This window comes from Rattus norvegicus, chromosome 3, assembly GCF_036323735.1.
Source record: "Rattus norvegicus strain BN/NHsdMcwi chromosome 3, GRCr8, whole genome shotgun sequence".
NCBI lineage: Eukaryota > Metazoa > Chordata > Mammalia > Rodentia > Muridae > Rattus > Rattus norvegicus.
This window is the reverse complement of record NC_086021.1, coordinates 119,999,677-120,011,475: the sequence shown is the minus strand read 5'-3', so window position 1 is coordinate 120,011,475 and position 11,799 is coordinate 119,999,677. Positions and strand designations below refer to the sequence as shown.

The following is an 11,799-nucleotide window of genomic DNA, read 5'->3' as shown; positions in this document are numbered from 1 at the left end:
ATCAACACCAATCCTCAAACCCACAATTTTCTGCCCTCTATCCCCTCCCCATATCAGTACACCCCAGGATATTCCAGAATCGTATGTAATCATACGAATTATTCCCACACCTGTCTGACTAGAACGGCACACCGTGACTCCTTTCCGAGGGTAACATTTTCTCATTTAAAGCATGATTGACTCCTCTCCGTTCTCTGGTAACTACTTGGGAGCACACCAGGAGGCAGGAGGATTAATCAGGTAACTGCAGTTCAGCCTGACTCTTTAGGTGTGAAGAAGACTCTTTTCCCAGAGGCATCTGAAGAGCCTCTTTGTTGACAACCTAACTCCTTCAAATATGGGTTTACCGCCCAGGATTTCCCACTCTGTTTCCTTCTCCCTGCATGTCTCTGGTGGACGTCCCTGTGACTGGTGCCCGCCTGTCCGACACTCCCAGCTCCTGACAAATCACTATGAGCAGTGCTGGAAGTATTACTGCCTGCCTTCGGGATGGGGGAGCTATGGGCTAGCAGTGGAGGAGGAGCTGCACCTCACGGAGAAGCTCTTCTGGGGGATTTTTGACTCCCTCTCGCACAAGGTAATGACTACTTCCTGAGAAACAGTGACCCCAGTGACTTAAGCATACAGGAACTAACTTCAGTTTGCTCTCTCTTTTTGATGGACTGCAAGGGCCTCACAGGCATATTATGTTAATTCTTTAAGCCCCTCCCACCTCCCACCAGCTCCCCAGGACACGACCGACACACACACACACACACACACACACACACACACACACACACACACACAAGCTTCAGAATAGGGACTACCTAATCTTCAGAGTAGTTAAGTAACTTGCAGGCTTACTGAGCTGGGGGAGTTGGGGGCGTGGGGGGCAGAGCAAGTTCCAAAAGCACTTTCTGCTTCTAGTTCAATTCCTTAACATCCTTGTTTATCCTGTGGGGTGTTATAGCCTGGTCCCATTTTCTGTACTTTCTTATTGAGAATGTGACCAGCTGCCTCACACTCATTCTCCACCTTGCTGACCTGTGTCTGTTCAAACTCAAGTCAGAATAAAGCCCGCCTGCTTGCCTGCTTGCCTTCCTCCCTCCCTCTCTCCCTCTCTCCCTTCCTCCCTCCCTCTCTCCCTCTCTCCCTTCCTCCCTCCCTCTCTTCCTTCCTTAAGTTACCTCTGTCTGGGATTTATGTCACACCAGTTGGTAAAATATTAATGCAAATCTTTACCCACACTGGAGCTTATAAGATCTTCAAAGTCCCCTCTCTGGTCAGTCATTTCCCATAACTATTCTTAGCAGGAAGTTTATAACCTGTTCTAACCTAGGGAAAAACCATCTTAACCTTGGATATTCTTTAAATTTATTTGGAACAACATTGATTCAGACCTTTAACATTCTTCAACTTAAAGTGAATGGCAATTTGGGAGCTTTATAGAGTGTCCTTCAACCCTCCAAGAATTCTTTAGTTTTCTGTCAAGAGTATTGAAGGTCAACCTGCAAAGGCAACCTTTGTGTCTGTATTTCTATTGGTGAGAGAATGATTCTGTGTGACAGCCGTGGTCCTGGTCTGTCTGTTGGAGTGTTCTGTTTTTCCTTGCAGAAATACGACCCGGACCTTTTCCGAATGGCCCTGCCTTGTCTCAGTGCTATTGCTGGAGCCTTGCCACCGGACTATTTAGATACTAGAATCACGGCCACACTGGAGAAGCAGGTCTCAGTGGATGCAGATGGAAACTTTGACCCCAAACCTATCAACACCATGAAGTAAGTTCAAGACCACTTCCAAACTGTTTCTATATTCCACACAGTAGCCAATAACTTTCTTCCAGACTATAATAGAAACTCATTTCCCCCTTTCCCTCCTGGCAACCCTGCTCACCATCTCCTTAGACACTACAAGTCACACCAGAAACAAGGTTTAGCCCATCCATATCTGATTATATACTACATTACTTATATCTCAGGCTTTCAGGAGGGGTTGGTTTAATACATGAAAGGGACACACTCACAACATAAATCTTGTCTGAGGCATCACAAAGTCCACCCTGATAAGTGATGTGATTAATTTATTAATGAGGGTTTTTGACAAAAAGAAATCTTTGCTCTTTGCAAACTAGGCCTATACAGATATAATAACACCAAAACAACGCCATAGTGATAGCAGAACCTTAGCAAGACTCTGTGGTAGCAGAACGCTTGTGGTCCTTTGAGAGGTTGGATCTGCTCTTTGCCATACTGAATGACACTAGATCTTTGGAGTCACCCTATAGTAGTGCCTTATATGTTCTTCCCATGAGTATCCAGAATCTTTTACTGACACTCACAGAACAACAGATGCTCTCATCCAACTGCAGATTCAAGTCAATTTATCCTTGGGGCAAAATAGTTGCTGTGTTGGACTGTGAGGCCCTCCCCAGTTCCAAGTGTGTGTCCGGGAGCACTGACTTCCTCCCTGGGTACATTTTAATGAAGAGCACAAAACTCCTCCAAATAACCTGGGGAACAAGCCTGACCCCGTACGATCCCCCAGACCTGTATTGGGTGACAGTGGTTCTCAAATAGGAGCCTAAGCCCTTGCTAGGAGTGTCAGCTCTTCTAACGTGTAAAATGCATCATTGGGAAATTAAGTGCACATTCCATTGGAGGAAGCTTTGATTGAGGGGACGGTGAGAAACAGAATCGGGCCTCCTGCAGGAATGGAATAAAGAATGTGGTAAAAAACGGAAGCTTGGGCAAGGAAAAAAAATAGACACTGGCTTTAGAGAAGTTCTCCTTGTAAGAATGTAAGCAGCCAAAAAGCTGACAGAGTAAAAGAAGTGATGAGTGGATGTGTTACAAATGTTATCAGCATCACTCCAGCGATTGTGTGCCAATGTTCCACAGTATGTTGACAGCTCTTGTTGCTTCAAACAAACAAATGTGAGAACAACACTAGTGTTATCTCGAAAACAAATAAGCCCTGATTGCCAGGACACGGGGTCATAACCAGAACCTAATAAAAATCTCGTGAGCCAAGCCTCCCCAAGGACAGTGAAGATCGTCAGCTGTCGCCATTGAATCAGTCACTTTGAGACACCCTTGTCTTATCGAACTCTAGATTCCAGTGAACTTGATCCATCTAGTCATAAACCTGACCTTGCTGGCCATGCACCTAGCATCATATGCAATACCAGAAGACCATCTGATACACAGGAAAATGAAGAATGGATAAGAGCTGCTAGGCAAACAGAAATGGCATCTACTCTATTTCCAAAACACTAGTCGTAATGAGTCACTAATTCAAAATGATAGACAACCAGTATGTTTTTAACATCTGACCTTCTAGCTACACAATCTATTGTTCTCAAACTGGAGCTATAGATGACAAGATTCTCAGTGACAGAGACCAGAACTGGCTCTGAAACCACAGTGGTACTTTGGGAGCCAGGGGAGCCCAGAGCGACTGGAGGAAGGCCACCAATGTGCAGATGATTCTGCAAAGAAATCAAGCCAGGTTGGGTGCCTGAAACACAACACTGGCCTTTCCACCCTCCTCAGTAGTGTCACTGTGTCTGAGTAGCTCAAGCTATGAGATAGGCCGCTAGCAAATCCCGTGAGTGACAGCAAATTGCTGTTTCAACCTGCCTTCTACCATGTCTAGCTAAAATGCTTATGGAGTCGATAATGTTTTTTTTCTCAATTCACAGTTTTTCCTTGCCTGAAAAATTGGAATACATTGTCACCAAGTACGCTGAGCATTCTCATGATAAATGGGCTTGCGACAAGGTAGGCATTATCAGCCGATTGACGATTGTCAGGCAGAGGAGGGGGGAAGCCCAAGAACATTATTGGGTGTGATCCTGGAAATCTGCCTGATTTGTCTAAGTGACAGTCTCCATGCCAAGAGCATTCATTATTTCTGGGCAGCAATTTCCTGGGGCTGGTAGGGGTCAGAGAAAGAGGCGGTGGCAGCTGCTGGTGCTGCCTTTGTAGTGTTCAAGGAGATGAACAATTCTGTATTTGTCAATAGCTTTCTTATCATTGCATTGCCTAGAATTTATGCCCAAACACACTCTCATGTGTGCTTAACATAGTGCTTCATTGGGTGGGAAGCATGGTATTTAATGTTTCTTCAAACTCGGTGCAGGAAAAGAAGACTAAAATCGAAGGCCCCACTCTTCTATTTGCGTAGGAAGCTGAACTGTATTCCAGGAAGGCCATATGAGGTCTTCCCTTAGTGGGGGCTGCTAGAACTTCTAGGCACTTGGTACATCTGCTGTTAAAATTCATCCCACATGAGGTCAGACTGTTTAATAAGTTTAATTGCTGTGTCAAAAAAACACGCTAGATTAGAGTGAGTAGTCATTGAAGAATGGGACCATTACAACAGTGGACACATTTTTAAGGCAGGGCCATAAAAAGTCTCTATGGATTAAGGAGAAACAGCATCTTCCTATCATATACTCACAGATAAAAGGAAACCATGAGCCAGCATCTCAGTTCAGTGCGGATCTGTGCTCCTCTCTAATCCTCTTAAGGTCTCCTACTTATGCTGATGACAACAAGCACTGAGCTGTAGAATAAGCTGTACCTCATGATTCTAGACCAGAATTGGCAAGCCTCTGTGTAAAGGTCAAGGAAATAATCAAATAATCTATAATCTATAATGAAATGGGTAGTGAACACTTGCAGCTCTGTGGGTCAGACAGCCTCCATGGCAACGACTCATGTCCACTGTTACAGCACAAAGGTAGCCACAGGCAAAATACTGACAATAAAAGAGGGTCTGTGTGCCAATAAAACTTTAAGAAAAAACAAAACAAAACAAAAATAGGCTGTCAGCTGGACTTTTTACTCTAGAGTATATCGGTTTTCTAATTTCTAGTTTCAGCGTGGCTACTTGTCCAAACCATGGATTAAGGAGAAACAGCATTTCTATGAATCCGTAGCCATAGTCAATCCATCTGCATGTGTGGATTTTCCCCTTGGACACTTCATGAATTTCTACAGCACCCACTGACTTCAGCCCCAGCTGCTGTCATCTCTGGCCCCAGCCAATGGCTGGCCACCTGGCTGGCCTCCTCATGTGCATTTATTTTCTCCAGCCTTTTCTTCACACCACAAACAAGTAATAGTTCCAATATGCATATTTGGTCACATGATATTAGTGCTTTTCCTGTCCAGTCCCTGTTTCATCTTAAAATTCTTTAACAGGTTCTAATTCTTCTTAAAACAAAGGTCATAATCCCCAAATGGCCTAGTAGTACTGCCCTGTCTGACTCTCAATGAGATCTTCCTTTTGTCTCTGCCCACCAGCCACTCCTTAAACTTTTAGACCCTCTGGCATAGACTATACTTGTGCACAAACACTTCCCTGACTGAGCAAGGCAGTCACTGCTATCCCTATGTCACCCTGCGGGTGTCAATTTAAGTATTCTTTCCTAGGCTGATTTCTTATATACATCATCTTTGTACCTCATTCTCTTCCTTCACAGTATTTTTTAAAATTATTTATATATGAATATATTAATATACTTATAACAGTTCCACATGTGTACTTTCAGTAACATATCTACTAGTGTTTGAATAGTTTGATCAGTATCACTCCCTGGCACCAGTATGAGGGTTCATGAGAGCACGGATACATGCTCAACATTGCCCAGCAGTGTGGATTATCTAACAAGAGAAGAGCATTTCCCCCTGACCTCAAGAACCTTTTCCTAGAGCTGGGGAGATGGCTCAGTAGTTAGAAGTGTTTATTGCTCTTACAGGGGCCCTAAATACACCTCCAGTAGCCACACCAGGCAGCTCACAACTGCCCATAACTCAAGCTTTGAGAGTTACATCACCCTCTTCTGGCTTCTGAGGGCACTGAACTCACGTGCACTCACACATACACACAAAATCGAAAATTTCTTCCTATGGGAGAAAGAGAATTATCCAGCCACAGTGGTATAGATTATATAGTTCCATGATTGGCATGAGAACAGGCTTAGAACACATAGGAGTACCAAATCCCACAGTTGGTGTCCAGAAATGCCATCTAGAGTGGTAACTTTACAGCCTGTTATAAAAGATGGCTAGACAGTCATTGCAGGGAAGTGATGAGTTTATTGCTGAGTCAGCACATGCGGACCAAGCGAGGCAAGAGAGGATTTATCAGCGTTGGGGAACCACAGAGCTAGAACATGAAGTAGAGCATGGAGTGGGGTAGGAGATAAATGTGGAGAGGCTTTCAGATTTAGAAGTCCTATGAGAGTTTTCATTCCTCCCATGATGGGAGGTGACAGTCAGAAATCACAAGAGAAAAGAGTTCTCTAGCAGGACGATTTTGGTAAATATCACTGAACAATAGTAGAAAATTAATCCATGAATAGGTGACCGATTGGAAGCAGGGAGAGTGCTTAGGAATCTATTAAAGTCCGGTAGGTGAGCTCAATACTAAGCAGGAAGTCAGCTCGAGAGAGGTGGGCAAAGGAGTGAACCTAGGAGGCAGAGAGATAGAAGGTATTCAGTGAGGTAAACAAGGACCCCTAATAGAGCATTAAAAACTAAGTGGGAGCTCAAGAGGGGTAAAGAAACCCAAGAGAAGGGGGTATTTAAAGAAGTAACTGTTGGGTCCTGCTTAAACACACTACTAAGCACATCAAGCAGGGCCCAGTGTTTGGAAATTAGGGGTCAGTTCTTCTTAGAAATACTAATTTAACATCAGTCATTAGGGCTAACTGCAACCACAGACCTAGATGGAGTGACCAGGACTTAGGTGTCTCTTGGAAAGGGATAGAAACTTTGCCCATTTGACAAGCAGAGGCAGAGACTGAGAACAGAATAAGCAGCTAGGAGTTTTAGAGTTTTGAGGCTGGGGAAGTCAGAGGCTCCTACTTAGCTCTATATCCATGGTGCCCAGGATTTCTGTTGAAGAAAGTGTCCTCGAGTGGTGCTTTACAGTCTTAAGTCTCCTAAAAAGCAGACAGTGCTGTGATGGTGCCAAGCAGACTCCTCTACACAGCACGTGGTAGAGCTGGTCCCTCTGAATCCTACCTACTCATCTTGCTGTGATTTTGACATGCTGCTCTGAAGCACAGAGTTCTCAGTGTTTGCCAAAACAGCCTTTACGTGGCCCTAAAACTTACAAGCAAAAACACGAAGAGGACAGTAGCTGGAACAAGAAGGAATTCAGGAGCAGAGGTCAGGATTCGGGAGGCACAGACTTGACAGCCTGAAAGGCTCAGTTAGACACTTGCTAAGGGACTTCTTAATCTCTGTCATGATCCATTATGCTACTTGAGAAAACAGGCAGAGATCTGGGTCATCTAGCTGGCTCTTTGTTTGAACTGAGAACTTTCTACAGAGTCACAGTGGATGGAAATATGGGATTTCTCTGGATGAAAATGTGAAGACCCACCCACTAATACGGCCTTTCAAGACCTTAACAGAGAAGGTAAGAGACAGGATCTGTAACCATGTGGCTGTGCTGTGTCCTTCCTTTGGGATCGTATCAGACAATCTGCCTCTCTCATGATGCTAGCAGGTTCTGTGAACTAGCAAACTGACCCTGTGTTCACCACTTCCCAAGCCTCCACTTTCTATTCCTTCACTCTGAAAAATCATGGGTGAAAGAAGCCCTACTAAGTACTTAGTACTAACAGGGGGTCCAAAATGTGCTCCTCCTGCAACTGACCTAGGAAGAGGTTTTGTTAGACTGTTAAGCTGTTAAAACAGGATGGAAAATTACTAGAAAAATATTTAGACCAGAGAGAGTTCTGCTATGTGGAATACAGAAAGTTCCATTGGAAGTAGAAATGGGTCTTTCTTTCTTTCTCTCTTTCTCTCTCTCTCTATTTCTCTCTTTCTTTCTTTCTTTCCTATTAAGTATATGTTCATCCCATCTCTGAATTCCAGTCTTACAATCAGTAAGCATTCTTTTTAACCTTAAGTTTAGTGTCGTATGTCACGGATAATGTGTGTGTGTGTGTGTGTGTGTGTGTGTGTGTGTGTGTGTGTGTGTTGACCATTCATGAAATTGGGTCTATCAAAAGAATTCTAAGAAGTTCTGTTTCTCAGGAGCAAGGCAAAGCCTAGTGTAAATGCATTTGACAATGTTCCGTCTTAAGCCTAAGACACGATGAGTATTTTTCTTGGTCATTCACTTCTTTATAAACTGTAGATAATGTCATTGATAATATTGGTTTGTTTCCCCTAGTAAAAAAGACTGCAGGCCTGGGATCTTATATTCAAAAGTATTAAGAAAGGTTGTGCATTTTATTTGAGATGCTGCACATGACATTTTGACCTTGTGAGGAAAGAATGGAACAAATTACCTCCTCCATGTGCTGTGGGGAGAAGGATAGAGTGTTCTGCATGGCTCTTCTGTACACACTTCCTCTAGGAGAAGGAAATTTATCGCTGGCCTGCCAGAGAGTCCCTGAAAACCATGCTGGCTGTGGGCTGGACAGTGGAAAGGACCAAAGAAGGAGAAGCTTTGGTTCAACAAAGAGAGAATGAGAAGCTTCGATGTGTGTCCCAGTCCAATCAGGTATGACTGCCACACTCAGTAACCATCACTTGGCCAACAGAAACCATGATGAATCTAGGAAAACTTCTGATGGGTTATGATGATGGGACCACCTAAAGTGAACTGGTGGGGTTTAGGACAGCCATTCGTTCGTGGAGGCTGATGGGAAGAAAGAAAACAATGGCAAACCTAGTAACTCTGGTTCTTTTATCCTAGGGCAACAGCTACAGCCCTGCCCCTCTGGATCTCTCAAATGTTGTGCTGTCCAGGGAGCTTCAGGTCAGTGCTGATCTAGATGCAGAATGTTGGTGCTTTCTAGACCTTTCCAGTACAAAGCATGTTACCCTCTGAAGAGTTAAAGGAGAAAATCAGAGATTGTGCCTAGAACATATCACAACTATGATATTAAACCTAAAGAGGGCTGTGGTATGCCTAGTCTGTGAGGGAAACACCAGAGAATTAACCAGTCATCTAAGAAGGGGAATCTGTGCTTCCAAGAACACCATAAAGAGTGATGACTAGATAAAAGGAAGAATAGTCAGCAAGGTCTCTTCATGTCCAACTCCTAAAATAAAATAAGAGAAATTAGGTATGGGGTTGGGGATTTAGCTCAGTGGTAGAGCGCTTGCCTAGGAAGTGCAAGGCCCTGGGTTCGGTCCCCAGCTCCGGAAAAAAAAAAAAAGAACAAAAAAAAAAAAAAAAAGAGAAATTAGGTGTAATGCAGCACCCGATGGAAATGCTTGTCTGGCCCTTGTCAATCTCAGAAGCCATAAGGACACCCTGCACATGCCCCGATAGATATGTTCAATTTCCCAACAATGGTGCAAGACAGCAATCACTGTAGGACCCACAGCTATAAAACCAAAAAGATGCCCCTAAACATTTGAGGTGCTTCCCTCCACTCCTTCCTTCCTGCGCATATCGGTATCTGTGGCCTCTGCTCTAGCCTGGGGAAGAAGACAATGGACCAGCCCCTTGGGCCTTATGGGGAGTTTCATTTTGTTTTGTTTTGTTTTGTTTTTCCACAAAGGACATCCTTTGCTCTGGATCAAAGCTATATACACCTCACAGAAAGATCCCTTCTATATGATAAATCTCAATGACAGTAGCTTTCAGCAAGGTGTGATTTTTTTTTTTTGTTAAAAATCTGTAAAGATTTTCATAGATTCTTGGCTTTGGCTTGACTTCTCCTACCCAGCTCCCTATCTTGAGTACGAAGTATGAAATTAAGCTAAGCAAGGTGCTGGGGTTGTGCAGCTTTGGCAGGAACGTGTGTTTCTCGTGGATGCACTCAACTGCCAGGATAATAAGTTGCAAAGGAAGGGCAGAATCTGAAATGGTTTTCTCTGTGTGGGATGACAAAAGCTAATGAGGTGTGTCGCACAGACTGATTAATAAAGGTAGGCCTCCGGCAGCAGGGGGATAGCATCTGGTGGAACTGTTCCAGAACCAGGAGAATATGAAGCCATTTTTCTTGCTCTCTTTCTCTCTTATGTCTCCGGGGTGGGGCACAGGGAATGGTGGAGGTGGTGGCTGAAAACTATCACAATATCTGGGCCAAGAAGAAGAAGCTGGAGCTGGAAAGCAAAGGTGAGTTTGTTTCCTGGCATCCTGTGGGGAAAGTAAACAGGGCGGTGGGTAGCTCTGTTCTCCCAGAAGTACAAACAAAGACACTGTGTTCATCTCTCATCTTACTCCAGGTGGTGGCAGTCACCCTCTTTTGGTACCATATGACACCTTGACTGCCAAGGAAAAGCTCAGGGATCGAGAAAAGGCACAGGACCTGTTCAAATTCCTCCAGGTGAATGGCATTCTAGTTTCTAGGTAAGTCGTCTTCCATATGGGATTGGTGGGGTGGAGGAGGTGATTGAGTTTGATCTCACCATGGGGTCCTTAATCATCTAGCTACAAACACCATTAGATTCAAGACAGGGCTTGAAACCTTTGAACAGGCTTATAATGAATGAGCGCATATGCACTCACAAACATTATGTGATAGGTCAAAGCTTGTCCTTAATGTATTCCCCAGCAACTGGGGTGCTAAACAATATTCATAATACAACCAGGAAGCTTTAGAATTTAGCTGCCTTTAAAGTGAAATAAGAATTTGAGGCACGAGCAAAACAAGCTTTGATATGCCAGATTATTTCTTAGATTTCTCCAAACTGTATCTATGAATTTGCAGCTGATGGTCTTCATAAAATAGCCCCTTGATTTTCATAGAACCAGCAGCTCCTCCACCCTTTGATCTGATTGTTTTATACTTTGTTAAGCTACATAATAGTAACAGCAGCAAGCACAACCAACAGAAGCAGCCTTTGAGGCACAGGAGCTGATTCTTCTGAAGCTGCAGCTCCCCGAGGGAGATAGAACACAGCGAGATGTCCTAAGACATTCCACCACACACTGATGAATGTTTTCTATCAAGTTGGCTTGGACTACCTAAGTCTTTAGTCAGATGTCTGTGGGACTCCAGAGCACTGTGCTTGTCAACCTCTTTGTAGGAGGAAAAACCAAGTGGAGATCCTGCTCTGATATACCCATTCCTCCTCAAAGAAGTAGTTGCCAAGCAAGATGTTTTCCCTTTTTAATTTCCTATAGATTTTTGCTAGCTAGTGCCAAGTAAATAAAAACCACAGAACTATTTCTATTGTAGTTCATATGAAGAAAAGGACAGAGCCTGTTTGCCACATTGCCGGGTAGGAAAGGTCATACTGCAGGAGACAGCCTCCAGGGAAGCTTTTGAGAAAGACTCCCTGCCTGCTTTAATCCTCTTTCTGACACTAAGAAGAATGCGGAGTGTAATTTGCTGATAAAATTCCTTGCTAGCAGACAAGAAATTTCTCCTTTATTATAACCAAATTAGGGACAGAGGGGAACCAGGGACAGTAACCCAAAGGGCAAGAGACCAAAAGGAGAGCATAACAGAAAAAAAAATAAAAGGACCCGGGCAGTGTAACCAAAATGGCTGGGTTATATAGGGAAGAGCCTCTGGGGGGAGGACAGCCCAGCCCCTGGGCTGGAGAGTTCAGGTAGAGGGCAGAGTAAGGCAAACAGACCGTGTAATAGGTAGGGGCTGAGAGATGCTGGGAGAACCTGGAGGCCAGGTCTGCTTTGATATGTTAAATGGGCACCTCAGCCCTTTGACCCAGATTTGAAACCTAACAATAACACATCGCTTCTATTATTCCACATAATTTATATTTCGTTCATGTGTATTTACAGACAGCTTCAGGGCAAACATATGAGGAGGTGTTTGTCAACTTCTCTGGCTTCCAACTCAGTATCTTTCAGTCATAATTACAAAGA

The 11,799-nt window shown here is 43.9% G+C and overlaps 1 protein-coding gene and 1 long non-coding RNA gene across 16 annotated transcripts in view; one reads left to right on the top strand and one right to left on the bottom strand.

The window, feature by feature from the left end:
* The window catches only part of LOC120101913 (uncharacterized), a 9,243-nt gene extending 3,609 nt beyond the window's left edge, over positions 1-5,634 (bottom strand). For both annotated transcript variants that reach the window (XR_005502953.2, XR_005502952.2), the window contains exon 1: positions 4,444-5,634. This is a non-coding gene — a long non-coding RNA (uncharacterized LOC120101913). The remainder of the gene's footprint in view (positions 1-4,443) is intronic.
* Positions 1-11,799, top strand: part of Ryr3 (ryanodine receptor 3) — a 547,337-nt gene that overhangs the window by 421,990 nt on the left and 113,548 nt on the right. For all 14 annotated transcript variants that reach the window (XR_010064867.1, XR_010064868.1, XM_063284953.1 and 11 more), the window contains 8 exons: positions 437-577; positions 1,597-1,760; positions 3,683-3,761; positions 7,327-7,416; positions 8,365-8,511; positions 8,707-8,769; positions 10,005-10,080; positions 10,191-10,314. Coding sequence is in view for 12 of the 14 variants with exons in the window: in XM_063284953.1 (XP_063141023.1) it covers positions 437-577; positions 1,597-1,760; positions 3,683-3,761; positions 7,327-7,416; positions 8,365-8,511; positions 8,707-8,769; positions 10,005-10,080; positions 10,191-10,314 (884 nt within the window). In the remaining 2 variants the exon portion in view is untranslated. The remainder of the gene's footprint in view (positions 1-436; positions 578-1,596; positions 1,761-3,682; positions 3,762-7,326; positions 7,417-8,364; positions 8,512-8,706; positions 8,770-10,004; positions 10,081-10,190; positions 10,315-11,799) is intronic.